Here is a 21,258-nt window from a genome sequence, read left to right on the forward strand (position 1 = left end):
TTCTAATCAATTTGATATATTAAATACAAAAGTGCAATTTATTGACAGCCCTAATAATCCTGTCATTGCGGGTGTTTTCCTTTTTATTAGTTTATTTTATTTTATTATTATTATTATTATTTTTATTAATCAGTGGTATAATATGTTGTATAATATCTGTTTTTCATCATAGAAACAACAAAGGCCGAGACATTAAGACCATCAAGTCCTTGCGGGTTCTGCGGGTTCTCCGTCCCCTCAAGACCATCAAAAGGCTTCCAAAGCTGAAGGTATTTCAGGAAATCCAATGTTTGTGTTTTCATGCAGTGCAGTCGTTTTCTGGCATGCCGGTTGCCATAGCGATGATATCAAGTCAGTCCCCGAGTGACTTTGCTTTATAATGACTGAGAACTGAACGCTGACAGACAAAAAGCATCTCATTTAAGTATGAATTCTCACAATTAACCACTGTCTGATTACTTGCAGATTAGTACAAGATATTGGCTGTTTATTAGTCCTTATAAAGCAGATTTTCTGCATGGTCTTACTCTGCATCTCTAATCCTACCAAATACCTTAACATATCTACTACCTTAATAATTATTAATGGTTAATAACAAGCTAATGGTTTATTAAAATAAAGTGTGACCTTCACATCTAGATTTTCTAGATCTGATGCTGTTTTCTGCATTAAATTTACCACATGAAATCCAACATTGGGGCGGCGCGGTGGTGCAGTGGGTTGCACAATCACCTCACAGCAAGAAGGTCGCTGATTCGAGCCCCGGCTGAGTCAGTTGTCGTTTCTGTGTGGAGTTTGCATGTTCTCCCTGTGTTGGCGTGGGTTTCCTCCGGGTGTTTCCCCCACAATCCAAACACATGCACTATCGGTGAATTGAATAAGCTAAATTGGCTGTAGTGTATGTGTGTGAATGAGAGTGTATGGGTGTTTCCCAGTACTGGGGTGCGGCTGGAAGGGCATCCGCTGCGTAAAACATATGCTGGAGTAGTTGGCGGTTCATTCCGCTGTGGCGACCCCAGATTAGTAAAGGGACTAAGCTAAAAAGAAAATGAATGAATGAATGAAACATTGGTCACACTTTATTTGAACAAACAATTCTCGCTACTAATAAACCATTAACTATGACTTTTACCTCAGTAAACTCTTAATTTGCTGCTTATTTATAGTTAGTAAGGCAGTTGTTTAGGTATTTAGTAATGTAGATTAAGATCATGAAGAACATGTGCTTTATAAGTGCTAATAAGCAGAAAATATCTTGATACACCCATACACTCTTGCATTCACACACATACACTACGGACAATTTAGCTCATCAATCCCCCTATAGCACATGTGTTTGGACTGTGGGGGAAAACCAGAGCACCCAGAGGAAACCCACGCCAACACGGGGAGAACATGCAAACTCCACACAGAAACGCCAACTGACCCAGCAGGGACTCAAAACCGGCGACCTTTTCGTTGTGAGGCGATTATGCTACCCACTGCGCCACTGATCTGTATCCCCCATCAGTAATTCAATTATGGTTTAGTTAAATGGTCTGATGATAATTCTAATAATTCTGGCTCTGTATATGACTGCATATTGATTTAAAATGAAAAATGTCAAGTACTGCGCGTTATATTTAGCCCACTTTTAATTATTCACAGAGGGATTACTCATATTTGGACAGCAGATCGTCCTGATTAATTCATTAATTCTTTTGAATTGTGTGTGTTTCAAAGGAAGACTCTGGAATATTCCTTCACTATAGAGTGTATAAACTTGTCAAATACTAAAACTATAAACACAGATGGACACCATTAAAGGTAGAAAGTAAAATAAACAGACTTTCAAATCGTTTTTACTCTTTCAAAACACACATTGGGTTTTTATGTTTTTCCGGGGACTTTGCATACGGATGTTTCTACTGTACACACTGTATACACTCACCGGCCACTTTATTAGGTACACCTTAACAGTACCGGGTTGGACCCCTTTCAGAACTGTTCCATCACATCCAAAAGGTTCTTTAATGGATTGAGCTCTGATATTTAATGCTCAGAATGTGATGAAAATCAGAACTACACACACAAATGAAATGTAACTCAGTGCCACCTTGGTCTTGCTTATATTGTGTAAATCTCTCCATTTGTTTGTGGTCTGAGTGGGCTGGCGGGCATGATAAATCAGCCAGATTGTTGGCAGCTCTTCCTCCAATTGTGACTGTGCCTGCTTTCAATATTTTTGCATTATACAGTGATTTAATAGGGTGTAATGTTATATATGTGTGTGTGTGTACTTTTTTGGTGGACATTTCTTGTATAATAACATGGATATGTCATAATTGTACCTTATTATAGTGGTTTACAAGATGCAAATACTTCAAAATCTTACTTAATAAGGTATTGACATTCAATATTTGCCACATGTTTCTGTGAGTGTTGGGTTTAGGGGTAATAGCCATATAATAAGCGATTTTTACTGTATATAATACATTACACCTATGGAGAGTCCCTGTAAACCACCAATACCAACATGTGTTTGTATGTGTGTGTGTGCATACTTTGTATTCTGTATGTTTCAGGGACCAAATGTCCCCACAAATACAGTAATACCAGTTCATTTTGACCTTGTGGAGACATTTTTTGGTCCCCATGAGGAAAACGGCTTATAAATCAGACAGAAGATGTGTTATGAAAATAAAAAAAAGAAAAGCTTCTCAAAATTCAAGATAAAAAGCAAGATAGTTTTTATTTTCTGCTGTTTAAATGGTCATGGGTCGTTTTTGAGCTTTAGTTCAACACAAGGTTTGCCGACTTTTTCTTTGAGCACTCATTTGCGATTGATGTGTGTGCTTTTGTCTGCATTCGATACTCTAAGTGGTGAACTGAAACTCCTCTGCATTGCTGATTGGAGGCCTGTTGTGTGAGAGATGTGTGTTATTATTTCTTCTTCTTGTGTCCTGCAGGCTGTGTTTGACTGCGTGGTCACGTCTCTGAAGAACGTCTTCAACATCCTCATCGTCTACAAGCTCTTCATGTTCATCTTTGCAGTCATCGCAGTGCAGCTCTTCAAGGGGAAATTCTTCTACTGCACCGACGGCTCCATGGGCACGCAGAAAGAGTGCCAGTAAGACAAACATGAGTCTCTTTATCGCATTCACATTGTTCTACAACCCCAAATCTAAAAAAGAGTATGGAAAACACAAATGAAAAAGAAAGTAGTGATTTCCAAATTTAGTTTGACTTGTATTTCATTGCAGACAATATGAACACAAAATATTTCATGTTTTGCCTGGTCAACTTCATTTCATTTGTAAATATACATCCTTTCCTGTCATTCAGACCTGCAACACAATCCAAAATAAGTTGGAACAGGAGCGGTTTAGGGCTGTAATCAGGTAAACTGGTGGAATAATGATGTGATGTGAAACAGGTGATGTCAACAGGTGATTATAATTATGATTTGGTACAAAAGCAGCATCCAAGAAAAGTCTAGTCCTTTAGGAGCAAAGATGGGCCGAGGATCGCCAACAAATGCATGAGAGCATTACTGAAATGTTTAAAAGCAATGTTCCTCAAAGAAAGAGAGGAAGACATTTGGATATTTCACCTTCAACAGTGCAGAACATCTTTAAAAGATTGAAGGAATCTGGAGGAATTTCAGTGTGTAAAGGACAAGGCAAGCCTAAGCTGAACTACCGTGACCTCCGATCCCTCAGGGGGCGCTGCATCAAGAATCCTCATTCATCTATAAGCCATATCACCACATGAGTTCAGGACTACTGCGGCAAACCTTTGCCAAGTACCACAATATGGAGTTACATCCACAAATGCCAGCGAAAACTGTACTGTGCTAAAAGGAAGCCCTATGTTAACAGTGTCCCGAAAGGGCCGTCGACTTCTCTGGGCTTGGAGACATCTGGGATGGACCATCACACGTAAACTGTGCTCAGATGAATCAGTATTTCAGGTATTTTTTGGGAGAGATGGACTCAGTGTGCTCTGGACCAGAGAAGAAAAGGATCTTCCAGACTGTTACCAGCAACAAGTCCAAAAGCCAGGGTCTGTCATGGTATGGGGTTGTGTCAGTGCCCTTGGCAAAGGTAACTTGCACTTCTGTGATGCTCCATTAATGCTGAAAACTACACAGAGATTTTGGAGCACGATACGCTGCCTTCTTTTCCAGGCACACCCATGCATATTTCAACAAGACAATGCAGAACAACATTCTGCACACATTACAGAGTCCTGCTGTGGAGGAAGAGGATACACGCACTTGAATGGCCTGCCTGCAGTCCCGACCTGTCTTCAATAGAGAATGTGTGGCACATTCTGAAGTGCAAAATCCAGCAACGAAGACTCCATACTGTTGTCCACCTTTAGACTTGTTTGCAGGAAGAATGGGACAAAGTGACACCTGAAACTCTTCATCACTTGGTGTCTTCAGTCTCTAAATGTCTTTTAAGTGTTGTGAAAAGGAACGGCAACATTACAAAGTGGTACAAGCTTTTCTGTTCTAACTTTATTTGAAATGTGAACCTAAATTGGATTATGGTGTTTATTTTGAAAATTAAACAATAAAAAATCATGAGAAACACATTAAATAATGTTTTTTTTATATATTGTCTGCAATGAAATACAAGTCAAAGTATGTGTTGGTTTTATTTATAATGTTATTTTATTTATCTTATCATTAGTAAATATATTTTATTTGTGTTTTGCCCTAAATAATGCTTTTGATGCACGATAGTAACATATAATTGTAGTGTTTGATTCAGAGAGTAGGAAAATGTGAATTAATTTAGTTTTCTGCTGAAAGATCGGAACAATTGACGTCGTGTGATTCTTTGTATTTGATACCACACCTCTCTGACTGATATGCATCAATAAAGGAGTTAAACTAAAATCTGTAGACTGAAGACGTAATATGCATGCACAGGACGTCTATATTTCCACAAAGTCATGCAGTTGTTGTGTCGTAGCACAAGGAATAGTTGGTCATTGTAAACGTGTGGTTTATTTGGCATCATTGTAACTGTGTTGTGTTGTGTAGGGGCTACTACATCGACTATGGAAGAGACAGAAAGGAGGTGAAGAAGAGGGAATGGAGGAGACACGAGTTTCACTATGATAATGTCCTCTGGGCTCTTCTTACACTCTTCACCGTGTCCACAGGAGAGGGATGGCCACAGTATGTCATTCACATGTATCTTCTACATAGAGCTGAGCTATAACAATAAGTAAGGCTATTTTACTTTAAAATTAAATTGTGATAGAGCCCTGCTACTGTAAAACACATTTACAGGTAAGTTATTGTAAAGGGGCGGTTGCGGTAACTTGCTATTGTAGAAATACAATAAAATGTCTTAACAGTGAAGGCAGAAATTTTTCAAGGGTTTCAAGACATTCACACAAGTCACACTTATATGCAATACACTACCTGACACAAGTCTTGTCGCCGATCCCAGTTTAAAGAGCAGCAAATAATAGCTTGACTTGTAGTTGATCATTTGGAAAAGTGTCAGAAGGTGGATTATTCTGATGGATCATCTGTTGATCTGCATCAATCATCACAAATACTGCAGAAGACCTACTGGAACCCACATAGAGCCAAGATTCACACAGAAATCAGTCAGGTTTGGTGAAAAAGAAATCATGGTTTGGGGTTATATTCAGTATGGAGGAGTGCGAGAGATCTGCAGAGTGGATGATCAACATCAACAGCCTGAGGTATCAAGACATTTGTGCTGCCCATTACATTACAAACCACAGGAGAGGGCACATTCTTCTCAGCGCTCCTTCTCATACTTCAGCCTCCACATCAAAGCTCCTGAAAGCAAAAGTCAAGCTGCTCCAGGATTGGCCAGCCCATTCACCTGACATGAACATTATTGAGCATGTCTGGGGTAAGAAGAAGGAGGAGCCATTAAAGATGAACAAAGTCTTGATGAACTCTGGGAGTCCTGCAAGAAGGCTTTCTTCACCATTCCAGATGACTTTATTAATCAGTGATTTGAGTCATGTCAGAGATGTATGGATGCAGTCCTCCAAGCTCATGATGGAGTCAGACACAATATTCATTCTGTTTCCACTGCAGCATGAGCACATATTCTATACTGGACATTATTGAAGGTTCAGTGAGCAGACTTTAGTCTAAGCAGAGTCAGACCTTACTGTCCTAATCAAATCAGTCAACATCAAGACATGATCAGATTTTAGTGAGCTCAAATAAGTGTCATCTAGAGGCCTTTACCTTTCATATCAGAGACTTCTGATACCAAATGATCAACTAGAAGTCAAGATATTATGTGTTGTTCCTAAAACATGGATAGGCTACAAGACTTTAGTCAGGTAGTGTATTTCTTATGTTATAGAGCATTGAAATAGGCTTTCGGCAACATCTGAGAGATTTCTGCTCAGTTTCTGAGAGGAATCTGCACATGTAGAAGAACTGAGAAGCGTGGAGGTTTCCAGAAAGTAGAATGTTGTCAGTGTTGGGTTATTGATGTTCCAGTATTTGTAACACCTCTGCCAAGGAAATGTGTGTCAGTGTAGATTTAGCTCCCTGTGTTTTCGGTGTCAGACTGCCTGCCCTGAATATTGTCTGTACTGGTAGAGCTGGAGAATGTGGAGGTAGAGGTGATTTCTTATGAGCAATAGAGCTGTAAAGATCACTTTTGCAGTCAAGTTGCTTGGTTTGGGCAATTAGTATATACTCCTAAAATGCTGGGTTGTTGTAAACCAATGTTGGGTCAAATATGGACATACACAGCTTTTATTGGGTTTAAAAGTGTCATTTAAAAGTGTCAAGTCCCTGTAAAATCAAAATGAATGTTTTTTTGTAGGCATTAACTATGTTAGTATTGATATGTTATGCTGGGTTTCCACCAGCCATGAAGCACCACATCACTTGCTCTAGTTTACTCACAGGATGTTTTTCCATCATGCAAATTGGACAAATCTTATGTGCACAGGGTCTTTTAAGACCATCATTTTGCCAATCAAGTTGTTTAGTGAAGTCAATTAGTATATACTCCTAAAAATGCTGGGTTATAGTAACCAGGCCCGGATTGGCTAATCGGGAGGACTGGCCGGTCCATTTTTTTGGCCGCGAGGGCTGGTGTGCCTAGCTGCTTGCACTCTCAGCAGTCGCACTTTTGTCATTTATGTATTTATTTGACCAAAGCCTCACTCTTTTTATTCATTATTTTGCTTATTATTTCGATTTTTATTTATTTTCTGGCAGCCCCGTGAGCAAAATGCAGCCTGCAGGTTAATGATGACGTAACTATCATTCGACCCCAAACAGCGGCACCTTAGTGAATATAAGAATTTGAATAATTAATAGTAATGAATATTACACCTGCTTAATGAAAATCACATTAATAAATCTGACATAATTTGATCAGAAATCTAAAAAGGGGACAAAAAGATTAAGCCATAAACAGAAAGTAATACCGTGGTTAAGAGTCTTGTAGATGACAGTGCAATACTTCTTTCTTCCACACGGAGTAGCTTAACAGCGCCATTGTGGTCCAGTGGTCAGCATGTTGCGTTACGATGACGTCAACTTTAGTTCGAATCTTACCTGAGTAATTTATTTATTTATTTATTTATTTATTTTCTCATTTTTAGTGTTAAGACATATAATACTGTTTGAGTTACTTATGTAGGTGTAAATATTTTATCTTTATTTTTTGTGTGACCACCGTTAGGAATGGATATCTATAAAGAATTTAGCACAGAATATATAATCAGATATTGCAGGAAAGGACATTGTGATGTTTTAAAGAATAGTGTAGGAGATTTAGCCACCCTTTAATGTTCTCATATTTATGCATAACAACCAGCTGTTTCCTTGAAAAAGACGTGATGGTGTTATAATAAGCTGAATTGGAAATGACCTTATTTTAATTTAGTCAGTCGTGAACTGAAGTGAGCCGGTCTATGGCTTAAAACTCCAAGGCTGAAAAGGAGTCCCACTGCGGCCCTGGTTGTAACCCAATGTTGGGTCAAAAATAGACAAACACAACCACTGAGTTAAAAAGTGTAATTACAATTTAATTGAAAACATATTCCAAATGTTGTGTTTGTCCACATTTGACCGAATGATGGATTACAACAAGCATTTTTTTAGCGTGTAGATAATAAGGCTGGGCCATATGATGTTAAATCTAAACTTCATTAATTGAACACTTAACCTCGATTTTAGATTACTAAATGATTATTTTATTTTTAGTTGAATTATTTATTTATGATTTACGCATCATCCCCCCACCCCCTTTCTCATAGTTCATTAAAGGTTTGTAATGTAAATACACTCAACTATTAAAGTATTATAACTATAATCACCCTGGATGCCTCGCACCCAGCACACTACCTGTTCGAACTGTTACCGTCTGGTCGGCGCTTCAGAGCACCAAGCACAAAAACAGCCAGACACAGGACAAGTTTCTTTCCTCAGGCGATCTACCTCATGAACAGTTAAATATTCCCCTACTGTGCAATAAATATGTGCAATACTTTCTCATACGCACTTGTACACAGCACCTTATATCAATATACAATGCAATACCTTCTACATTCGTATTTGGCACCTTATAACCTGTATATTTATATCAAATCTGTACACACAATTTAACATCCAGATTTCTTGACTAACTGCATCTCTGTTTAATGTTTATCGTCTTTTTTATTTTTATTTATTTATTTATTTCTCATATTTATTTATTTGTTTTGTCACTTTATGTACACTGGAAGCTTCTGTAGCCAAAACAATATCAATATAATAATAAGGTCATAATATTGTAAAAGGTTTATGCAAAAAAAATAAAAAATTTGAGGCGGCACGGTGGCTCAGTGGTTAGCACTGTGGCCTCACAGCAAGAAGGTCACAGGTTCGAGTCCCAGCTAGGCCAGTGGTCATTTCTGTGTGGAGTTTGCATGTTCTCCCAGTGTTGGTGTCGGTTTCCTCTGGGTGCTCCGGTTTCCCCCACAGTCCAAACACATGCGCTATAGGGGAACTGATCAACTAAATTGACCGTAGTGTGTGTATCAATGAGTGTGTATGGGTGTTTCCCAGTACTATTTTGCTACTGGAAGGGCATCCGCTGTGTAAAACACATGCTGTAATAGTTGGTGGTTCATTCCACTGTGTTGGCCCCTGATAAATAAGGAAATAAGCTGAAGGAAAATGAATGAATGGGTAAATTGCGTTATATGTTGTGAATTTCAGTTGTGTAAATAATAGTGATAATAACTATAAGACACAACGGCAAATGGAATCAAATGATCACATTTAAACGACTGAGACTGTTATCATTCATTTTTAATAAATTAATATGTTAACAAGGTTTCAGCGCTCGTTAAACGGTCCAAAATCAAAGCACTGAATGCCGTCTTAATAAAGCAGTGGGTTTGATTCTGGAAAAGTCGCCAGAGAGCCGTCTGTGGAAATGCTAATCAGATCCAAAATGCCAGAAACGCTGGCAAATGTCAGACATGAAAGAGCCGGGCTGCAGCACAATACATGTCACATTGTGAATACTTTGGCAGTGTTGAAGCAGCAGAATGCGTCCAGAAATCTTCAGAAGTACTGCGCAAAAACCTTTAGATGCTCCACAGTTTATTTTGCTAACACGGTTATGTATGCATATTCAATGTGCCAGAAGCAAATCTCAGTTTTAAACTCATAAAGATTTATTCAGAAGGTATAAGTGGTTTATTTATTATTTTATTTGTGTTATGAATTGGTCAGCAGATGGTCTGGCCCACACACACAGATCTGATCTGTCATCTGGTCAGTCTGGGGTTACATGAATATACAGAGGCAAAACCAGATTACATGTACATTTCTGCATTTGAAGACAAGGTTATAAAACCCTCCAGTGAATATTTTAATTAAAGTAATTTTTCACAGTATTTCCTATAATATTTTTTCTTCTGGAGAAAGTCTTATTTGTTTTATTTCGAGCTACAGGTGCCTGTGTGTCAGCATAGCAGCACATTCAAAAACAAGACTAACATCCTATGCTGATGAGGGAGAGATGGTCACTAGTGGGCGGAGCTTTCCCCCTCTGATGACATCATACAAAGGGAGAATGCTAATCAAAGTGGTTCTGCAGGCTGTTTCTATCAAGAGTGATTATAAAAAGCACAATTAATTAATGTTGACCATTAGAGGCTGGATATATTTACACACTGCTGACACACAACTGGGGTTAAACTCCGCTTAAAAGGGATTTTTGCATAATAGGTGCCCTTTAAATGCTCTTGAGGGAGGACATGGGTAAGGTTAGGGACAGGTTGGGTGGGATATGGGTAGTTAAAAGTTGGGTTAGGGTGTAAAGGATGGCTCAGCAGTGTAATTAAAAATGCAATTACAAAAATTAATTTCATTCAGGGTGGCACGGTCACCTCACAGCAAGAAGGTCGCTGGTTCGAGTCCCAGACATTTCTTTGTGGATTATGCATGTTCTACCCGTGTTGGCGTGGGTTTCCTGCGGGTGCTCCGGTTTCCCCCACAGTCCAAACACATGCGCTATAGGGGAATTGATCAACTAAATTGGCCATAGCGTATGAGTGTGTGTGTGTGTATGGGTGTTTGGAAAAATGCTGGAATAGTTGGCGGTTCATTCCACTGTGGCAACCCCTGATAAATAAGGGAGTAAGCTGAAGAAAACGTGAAGATAATTGTTAAATTGTAAAAACATGTGTGCACGTAATGAATTGTACAAAATATTTAATATAAATCTAAGTACATAAGTACGGTCACTTACAGTAATTTTCGTTCCTCAGTATTATCTCTTCATTTACTGCTACAAGCTAGTAATCGTCAGATGAGTATAGTTTAAACCACGCCAATGCAAAATGACCAAAATCATGTTGCTGGCTATTATATCAAATGCAGCACGGAGCTCCAGTGTTAGAGAGAGAGAAGCAAATAACAGGGCTTTACACACTGCACTCAAGCGCAGGGTAATATCATTCTAAACATTGTTTTTAACCGCAGTAAAAGCACTCAATGAGTAAACTGATCTGAACCCTAACAGACACCTCACAGGCGCATGTTTTTCCAGGAAGAGAGTCGTGAAAATACCAATTTTTCTATATTTTTGTTGTAGGAAAAGGTCAGCTAATTCTGTAGAATTGAGTTCTATTTGTTTCCAGCAAGGTTTGTCTGATGGAGAACTGTGTTGGTAGCAAAACGTTGAAAGATACAGTCATAAATCTCTCATTTAAATTCAGATTTTCTATAGGATGCTTTACAATATTATAAATATACAGTTGAAGTAAAAATAATTTACTCATTTTTATAAATTAAATATTTCCCAAATGATGTTGAACAGATTCAGGAAATTTCCACAGTATTTCCTATAATATTTTTTCTTCTGGAGAAAGTCTGATTTGTTTTATTACAGCTAGAATAAAAGCAGTTCTTAATGTTTTAAAGCCATTTTAAGGTCAATATTATTAGCCCCCTTCAGCAATATTAGTGTTGAGTTGTCTTTTAAAATCTACTAATAATGACCAGAGATGGAGACGGTCATTATAGCGAGATCATTTATGATCTGTTATGAGACCCACATGCAAATGTAAAACTTGTAAAGGTTTGAGAGGATCTGTGAGAAAGGATCCAGACTGTACACACAGTATAATATTGAACATAATTAGCAGCATCACAGCTGTCAGAACTGCACGACCTTGAAGAAACATTTCTTGCGGAGGCTCGGAAATCAAAGGCTAGAAAAAAAAACAGAGCCAATAAAAAAAAAGTACAGATCTACAGTGCTCAGCATGAGTAACGACACACTATTTTTAAAATTAATGTCTTCCCAGGGAATATATATTTCCCAAATGATGTTAAACAGATTCAGGAATTTCTCACAGTATTTCCTTTAATATTTTTTCTTCTGGAGAAAGTCTTATTTGTTTTATTTCGGCTAGAATGAAATCAGTTTTTATTTGTTTTAAAGCCATTTTAAGGTCAATATTATTAACCCCCTTCAGCAATATTAGTTTTGGATTGTCTCCAGAACAAACCACTGTTATACAATGACTTGCCTAATTACCCTAACTTTACCCTAATTAACCTAGTTAAGCCTTTAAATGTCACTTTAAGCCGAATACTAATTCAGTTATTAGAAATGAGTTATTAAAACTATTATGTGTAGAAATGTGTGTTAAAAAATCTGCTCTTCACTAAACAGAAATTGATGAAGAAAAATATACAGGAGGGCGAATAATTCTGACTTCACCTCTGCATTAGATTAGTCAGTGCTTAATCCAAAACTGGAACTAATCTAACAAGATATATCACTAAAACAGTCCAAATATTATTAGCAAAAATGTGGACGTTAGAGAAAAATATTAAATCAAAATTTTAAAAAGAGCAAAAAACAAGAGAAACAGAAAATAAAAATAATTTTGTTGAAATTTTGTCAAAAATAAATAAATATGAAAAATAATTGCAATATTTCGCATGAATTTAAACGTATTATCTTTCTATTTCTTAGGAGGTTCAGTAATTAAATTATTATTCTAATAAATATTTCCATTTAGTAAAATACATTACCTAGGGCAAAATTATCAGCTCCCCTGTATCTGTTTTTGACAGTACTGAATATTTCACTCTTTATTTTTATTACGCTGATTTTTTTTTCATTTATTTCTAATAAAATTACAGCTTCTAAGTTCTCTTTCTTAAAACCAAAAGTGTCTTGCAGTGCTGTTTCTGTAATAAATGGACAAGCAAATTACATTTGTCTCCTCCCTTTTTTGGCTGATCCGAAAAATCGTCTGATCCGTGACTAAAACACCATGATGTGATCCGAACTGTAAGATTTGTGATCCATTACACCACTATTTAAATCTATTAAATATATTTGTCAAGCATTTGTAAAGCTTTTGTATTTGTCCATCTTAAAAATATCACTAAAAATCCAACGTACAGTTCCCCAAGTCCTCATTAACAGTGAATATTCAACAAATCTTTAATCATAATAGTTTTAATAACTCATAATAACTGATTTCTTTTCTCTTTGCCATGATGACAGCTCATAATATTAGACTAGATATTCTTCAAGACACTAGTATTCAGCTTAAAGTGACATTTAAAGGCTTCACTAGGGTAATTAGGGTAAAGTTAGGGTAATTAGGCAAGTCATTGTATAACAGTGGTTTGTTCTGGAGACAATCCAACACTAATATTGCTGAAGGGGGTTAATAATATTGAGCTTAAAATGGCTTTAAAACAAATAAAAACTGCTTTTATTCTAGCCGAAATAAAACAAATCAGACTTTCTCCAGAAGAAAAAATATTATAGGAAATACTGTGAAAAATTCCTGAATCTGTTTAACATCATTTGGGAAATATATATATTCCCTGGGAAGATATTAATTTTAAAAATAGTGTGTCGTTACTTATGCTGAGCACTGTAGATCTGTACTTTTTTTTATTGGCACTGGTTTTTTTCTAGCCTTTGATTTCCGAGCCTCCGCAAGAAATGTTTCTTCAAGGTCGTGCAGTTCTGACAGCTGTGATGCTGCTAATTATGTTCAATATTATACTGTGTGTACAGTCTGGATCCTTTCTCACAGATCCTCTCAAACCTTTACAAGTTTTACATTAGCATGCGGGTCTCATAACAGATCATAAATGATCTCGCTATAATGACCTTCTCCATCTCTGGTCATTATTAGTAGATTTTAAAAGACATGCAAATTGATCCTTATGAGCCGCCAGACCATTTTTGAGTCTTTACATCATTTCGCGATTCCCGTCTGTGAGAGAAACATCTGTATGTACATCTGTATCACCTCTGTATGTTACGATTGTTAATTTACATGATTAATATTAATGCAGAATTGGGATTCATGTGGGGTGATATTTATTTAATAGATGATTCCAGAAGTTGAAAATGCTGGAAAAATGTTCTGCTTCATGCAAATATTTCTTCTAAACACCTTTAGCAAGAAGTAACAGACCTTTTGGCCATTTTATATAGTCAATATATTGCAATGTATGAAGCTCACAGCTCAATAGGTGAGCAGTTTTCTAATGGAAAAGTGGAGCGAAATAATGGAGGGCCATTAAGGACAAAAATATTGAATTAAATACATGCAATTTGATAAAGTGCACTTCTTTATGTATATGGGATATGTGAGGTTATATTATGTCGAGATAAATATAAGTATTAGACATATTTATCTGTAAAGCATATTGGCATGTACAAATATGCATGCTGACAAATTTCACATTTAAATTAAATATTTTTGACACCAATCACCCTCCATACAATTCAGACATATGGAAAACGTTTATTTATGAAGGAAGGATATTAACATTATGATGACTTCTGGAGTGCAGTCTGTTGGAAAACATCAGTGTCTATTGGAAAAGTGTCGCAAAATTATGGAGGGCCAATAGGGACAAAAATTATTTAACATGCACTTTTTGCTTTTACTAAAGTAACTATCAACAGTACAGCTATATATAAAGCTTACGGTTCACAAAGAAGTCACTCTCAATCCTAGTTATGGAGGCCATCTCTAATGCTTAATGTTTATAAAAATATATATATGTAAAGCCAACCAGGCTAAAAATCTTTTATATAAAAAAACTTGAAATGAAACCATTTTAACAAAGTAGCCAGCTAATGCAACGGTTAATATTGCTGTAATTGGGATTGTATTACTTGTATATGTAAGATAAATATAAGTAAATATTAGACTTAATTATCTGTAAAGCATAGTGGCATGTACAAATATGCATGCTGACAAATTTCACGTTTCATTTAAATATTTTTGACACGAATCACCCTCCATACCATTCAGACATATGAAAAACGTTTATTTATGAAGGATATTAACATTATGATGACTTCTGGAGTGCAGTCTGTTGGAAAACATCAGTGTCTATTGGAAATGTGTGGTAAAGTTATGGAGGGCCATTAAGGACAAAAGTATGGAGTGCCATTAAGGACAAAAGTTCTATAACTAATTGCATGCAAATTGATAGTGCACGTTATTTATGTATTTGGGATTTTGTTTGCATGTGTGAGGTTATACTATGCTGAGATAAATATAAATATTAGACTAATTTATTTGTTAAGAATATTGGTATGTACAAATATGTATGTTGACATGAACACCTTTGACTGACTTTTGTCACCAATCACCCTCCACATAATTTAGACATATGGAAAAGGTTTATTTACTGTGTGAAGGAAGGATATTGACATTATAATGACTTCTGGAGTGCAGCATGTTGGTAAACATCAGTTTATATACACAGATATCAGTTAACAATAATATTTTACAGTATTACTGCCGACATTAATGCAGAGTTGGGATTCAGGTGGACTGCTGTATATTTAATAGATGATGCAAGAGGTTGAAAAGGCAGGGAAAATATAATGTGGCAGTTAACGCTGCAGATTTTGCATACTGAAAGCGAGTTTGTGTACTGAGAGTGAAGTTGGGTTTGGGGAAAGTAAATGGTGAAAGATGACTATATTATTAGTTGAATTCAATTGAAGCATTGGTTATTGCTTCTGTTACTACAGCACTTTTGAATGCTTGATTCTGATTGGCTGTTGAGCATTCTAAGGTGTGCTGTTATTATCAGATAAATGCACAGCTAAAGTAGTTCCGGCAGGTTTTGAGCATATTACAGCTCCATATCACTACGCTGAATGATTCCAGTTATTGTCAGATAAATGCACAGATAAATCAGTTCCGGCAGGTTTTGAGTGCATTACTGCTCCATATCACTACCCTGAATTATTTCAGTTATTTTCAGATAAGCGTACAGATAAAGTAGTTCCGGCAGGTTTTGAGCGCATTACAACTCAATCTCACTACACTGAATGATTTTGGTTATTGTTAGATAAACCCACAGATAATGTAGGACCGGCAGGTTTTGAGCGCATTACAGCTCCATATCACTACACTGAATGATTTTGGTTATTGTTAGATAAAAACACAGATAATGTAGTACCGGCAGGTTTGGAGTGCATTATAGCTCCATATCACTACGTTGAATGATTTCAGTTGTTTTCAGATAAACGCACAAATAAAGTAGTTCCCGGCAGCTTTTGAGCACATTACAGCTCCATATCACTACGCTGAATGATTTGAGTTATTTTCAGATAAATGCACAACTAAATTAGTTCCGGCAGATTTTGAGATCATTACAGCTCCATATCACTACGCTGAATGATTAGAGTTATTTCACAGCTACAACAGTCAAAAATCACATCAAAACACAACAGAAGGCTTTGGAGGAGATGTGGAAGAAACTAGTGCTACACACAGGAGCGGTTTGAGGACAAAAACCTGACAAATGTCTGAAATACAACATCTGAACAGTGGCTTTAGGTGTGGAAACTGTAGTACAAGCAGTTTAATTAACAACAAGCCATTGAATTGTTAGAAATGAATGCTGCATTAATATAATTCAATGGTCATAGATTGATTATTCCTTGTATATCTCTCCTTTTTAGAGTCCTTCAGCACTCTGTGGATGTCACTGAAGAAGACCACGGCCCAAGCAGAGGAAACCGCATGGAGATGTCCATTTTCTACGTCATATACTTTGTGGTTTTCCCTTTCTTTTTTGTCAACATTTTTGTTGCTCTCATCATTATCACATTCCAGGAGCAGGGCGACAAAATGATGGAGGAGTGCAACCTGGAGAAAAACGAGGTGAGTTCATATTCTGCCAACAATGAGGAATGAACTCAATATATATCTTCATTATCCTGTAGACCTTTTCACATTTCTAGATGTTTCCACATAGGGATAGTTCTCCCAAAAATGAAAATTTCCTCAGTGTTTACTCACACTCAAGTGGTTGTAAACATTTACAAGTTGCTTTCTTCTGTTGAACACAAAACAAGATATTCTGGAAAAGTAACCCTTTACATTGGTATATATCATTGTTTGAAATATACCAAAAATTCTCACTTGCAATATATAGTAATTGTTACAGTAGTATATGTGTGATAGATTTACAAAGATAATTACTGACATACATTTACACTAAATTCCCTTCCTAACATCAGTTGAGTGTTTAAAATCACTCATTTTTGTGTGCAGACATGGTTTTCTATCACATAATGAAGAATAAATCATATATTATATAGCATGCAACACAGTGATAAAGGCTAGGTCAGTTTTTTTTTAGTTTAGTTTAGTTTATTTGTTTATATTAATAAACATTACTGTAAAATGTGCCAGAATTAGCCAAGATTGGCTATTTTTCCTCTGTAGACCCCTTACAGAAAGTTAAGAAGTCACACCTAATATAGAAGCACAGAATAATACCATAAAATACATTTTGATTTATAAAATACAATTAAAAAGTAAAAAACAACAGACTGATTGCATTAGCAGTAGCATTGCATTATAAATATATACCCAGTAAGCCTAAATAATTTAACCGCGTTCAACTCTGAAAGATGTAATAAATCATCAATACTTTTCTCTAAAGATACAGGACTTTTTTTTGGCTCTCAGTGTGTACATTTAAATTATCATCTATAATCTCATTATCACAATAAATACCAGAATATACAACACAATCACACGGCAATTCGTAACTTTTTGATTTAGTGGCTAATTCGTACGATCTAATTCGTACATTTTCGTACGATTTGCTCATCCCCTAATGACGATTGGGTTTAGGGGTGGGGTTAGGTGCCACGCCTCCTTTTTAAAATCGTACAATTTCGTACGACTGAACTCTACGAATTCATACAAATTAACCACTAAACTGACAAAACGTAAAATACTTACGTTTTCTCGTGAGATCAGGCTGGAATATAAGCCCCTATTGCCCATTCCTAATCCATAGTAATAACAAAGATACTCTGAAAGTCAATGGCACTTTTTTCCAGGATTCCTCAGAATATCTTCCTTTGTTCAACAGAAGAAACTCAAACAGGTCTTGAGAAAAAACGAATGAGTAAATGATGACAGAGTAGTCAATCTTGGGTGAACTTTAACATCATTTACTGATAATAACGCCTTTATAATTAGTCCCTCCAGGATTTTGTGAAAGAAAAATTCGCACACATACACAAACACACCAAACCTCATCAGATCATCATCAGATATGTGGTTGTCCCACCCCTACACACATACACCAATCATCATCAGATATGTGGTTGTCCCACGCCTACACATACACACCAATCATCATCAGTTATGTGGTTGTCCCACGCCTACACACACACACACACACACACACACACACACACACACACATTCACAAACATACCAAACATCATCAGATCATCATCAGATATGTGGTTGTCCCACCCCTACACATACACACACACACCAATCATCATCAGTTATGTGGTTGTCCCACCCCTACACACACACACACACACACACACACCAATCATCATCAGTTATGTGGTTGTCCCACCCCTACACACACACACACCAATCATCATCAGTTATGTGGTTGTCCCACCCCTACACACACACACACACACACACAAACCAATCATCATCAGTTATGTGGTTGTCCCACCCCTACACACACACACCAATCATCATCAGTTATGTGGTTGTCCCACCCCTACACACACACACCAATCATCATCATTTATGTGGTTGTCCCACCCCTACACACACACACCAATCATCATCAGTTATGTGGTTGTCCCACCCCTACACACACACACACCAATCATCATCAGTTATGTGGTTGTCCCACCCCTACACACACACACACCAATCATCATCAGTTATGTGGTTGTCCCACCCCTACACACACACACCAATCATCATCATTTATGTGGTTGTCCCACCCCTACACACACACACCAATCATCATCAGTTATGTGGTTGTCCCACCCCTACACACACACACCAATCATCATCAGTTATGTGGTTGTCCCACCCCTACACACACTGCATGTTATTGTCAGTAATAGTTATGGCATTGTAACAGGGAAATGATAATCTATTTGATTACTCTACACCTGAATAAAGTAATTCCGTTAGTAACGCTGTTTATTTATAACACCGTTATTCCCATCTCTGCTCCAGCCTGCCCAAAATATACAGAAAATCTGCAAACATTTTTTAAAAATTGCGAGTTTTACACAATTTAGCAACAATTGCTTGATTTTGTGTTCGATTTGGCGATTGAGTAATCCTGGAGGGTCTGAATAAATAAATAATGTAGCAGATGACATTTCTAACCTGCAGTACTAACCTGCATGTTCCTGCACTGCTTTCTTATCTCTATACTCTTCCAGAGGGCTTGCATTGACTTCGCAATCAGTGCAAAACCCCTGACGAGGTACATGCCTCAGAACAGGCAGACGCTGCAGTACCGCTTGTGGCACTTTGTGGTGTCGCCGTCTTTCGAGTACACGGTTCTCGTCATGATCGCACTCAACACTGTAGTGCTCATGATGAAGGTACAACTTTCAGGATTAAAAAATAACTCGGAAAGCATTGTGTAAACCGAATAAAGTCAAGCTGTATATATTTTCTTTATATTAACTATATTTGGCTTCATTTGGAGGAATACACATGCACTCTTTAGAATAAAGGTTTCAAATATGAAGTGATGACATAAAAGGGTTTTATTATGGGTTTTTTAGATACCAAAGTTATGCAAATATGAGCATATTTTTGCTAGGGATGCTCATTCTAAAATGTAAAAGGCATCTCTATATTTTCACATTACTATAATGCTTTTTACAGGGTAAATTCTGTCAAAGCAGCTTAACATAGATGAAGAAAAACACATCAAATATTTTCAATTGTGGAACAGTCCAGCAAATCCAACCCAGGCTCATTCTGAGAACGTAGACCCAGGGACGTTTCTGGAGACTGCGAAATACGTCCCGAGAGGTACGTATTTTTGCAGTTTTTGTTTTCGCGAGTCCGCGAGAGGCCGCTGTGTGCGCTTTCTCCCGCGCCGTTCTCGCATAAACCCGCTAAAGGCCGCTGTCGAACGACCTTCCGCCTGTCTGCCTGGATGACAGAATGATTGACCGTGCGACCGGCCAATCGGCTGACCCACCCTCCTCCGTCCCTAAACCCAACCAACGACGATTCACAAAAGCCGTCCAGAAAAAGAAAAGCCCTCGTCTGATTTTTACCACGTTTTCGGATTTTGACCACATTCTCACCCTGTGACGAACTTGTTCACTTTATTTTTTGGATTTTGTTTTTGTTTTCTTACCTGATTTCTGGAACCGCTCTTCCCCGGACTCGAACTCAGTCGTCGTCGTCGTGGTCAGCCCCTCTCTGCGCCTCGAGTCCGCCAGAGTACACGAAGAGCTAACCGGACAAACTGGTTGCAGCGGGAAAGCCCTCCACACGGAGGCGAGCGGCCGGCTGGCTGGCCGGCAAGCGCCAAAAGGAACGGCGTCACACCGCCCCACAGCGTTCACTTAAAAAAATGAAATGCAGCCGGACGTACCCCCGGCTACTTATTTCGCGGCCTCCAGAAACGTCCACGGGACTACATTCTCAGAATGAGCCTGGGTTGAGCAAATCAGGCAGGGAGAAGAAGTTTAGAGACCCAGTTTTTATGAAATATATGTAATTAACAGTTGTCTAACCTCAATATTAACAGTTGTCTGTTTTGATTATTATTAATTTATGCTTTTGAACTGCATCAACTTTTCCTCCATCAACTTTTGATGTTAAAATGTTTGAAAAAGTGACTTTTATTGTCATGTTTAATAGTTTGCAGTGCTATACTGTCTGGGTTGATGTTGTATATTTCACTGCAAAATCCTGATAATAAACCGCCAGTACATTTTCTGCTGTTTTACAGACTTATTTCTCTAGATATTGTCTCATATACAATATATTGTTTCAAATATTAAAATGTCAATAAAACAGAGGATCAGAAAAGATATAAATGTCCCATAATGCAATACATAACCATAAATATGTTGTAAATTATTCGGGATGTTTAATAGAGAATAAATCATCAGGTGATGCTATGGCAAGAAGGGTTTTTACGAAGACATGTGGAAAAATTAGGTTCTTAGCAAGGCAAGCTGATCTGTTGGATGTTCATTCTTTAAAATTATTGGCAGGAGCTTCAATTCAACTCCATTTTGATTATGCGAACTCTTTTTGGTAGAGTAGCTGCTCACAGAATATGAAGGAAAAATTGCAAAAGGCACAAAATAAATTTTTTTAATTCATCCCAGAGCACATTTGCACAAAGAGTCTTTTAAAGAATTCGGCATGTTCACTGTTAGTAAGAGAGTGTGTTTTTTAAAACTG

At 37.3% G+C, this 21,258-nt stretch overlaps 1 protein-coding gene across 1 annotated transcript in view; it reads left to right on the forward strand.

The window, feature by feature from the left end:
• Nucleotides 1-21,258, forward strand: part of cacna1eb (calcium channel, voltage-dependent, R type, alpha 1E subunit b) — a 146,635-nt gene that overhangs the window by 91,647 nt on the left and 33,730 nt on the right. The window contains exons 25-29 of the mRNA XM_056470502.1: nt 173-269; nt 2,949-3,109; nt 5,036-5,173; nt 16,488-16,689; nt 19,260-19,424. Coding sequence (XP_056326477.1) covers nt 173-269; nt 2,949-3,109; nt 5,036-5,173; nt 16,488-16,689; nt 19,260-19,424 — 763 coding nt within the window. The remainder of the gene's footprint in view (nt 1-172; nt 270-2,948; nt 3,110-5,035; nt 5,174-16,487; nt 16,690-19,259; nt 19,425-21,258) is intronic.

Source organism: Danio aesculapii, chromosome 2, assembly GCF_903798145.1.
Source record: "Danio aesculapii chromosome 2, fDanAes4.1, whole genome shotgun sequence".
Classification (NCBI taxonomy): Eukaryota; Metazoa; Chordata; class Actinopteri; order Cypriniformes; family Danionidae; genus Danio; species Danio aesculapii.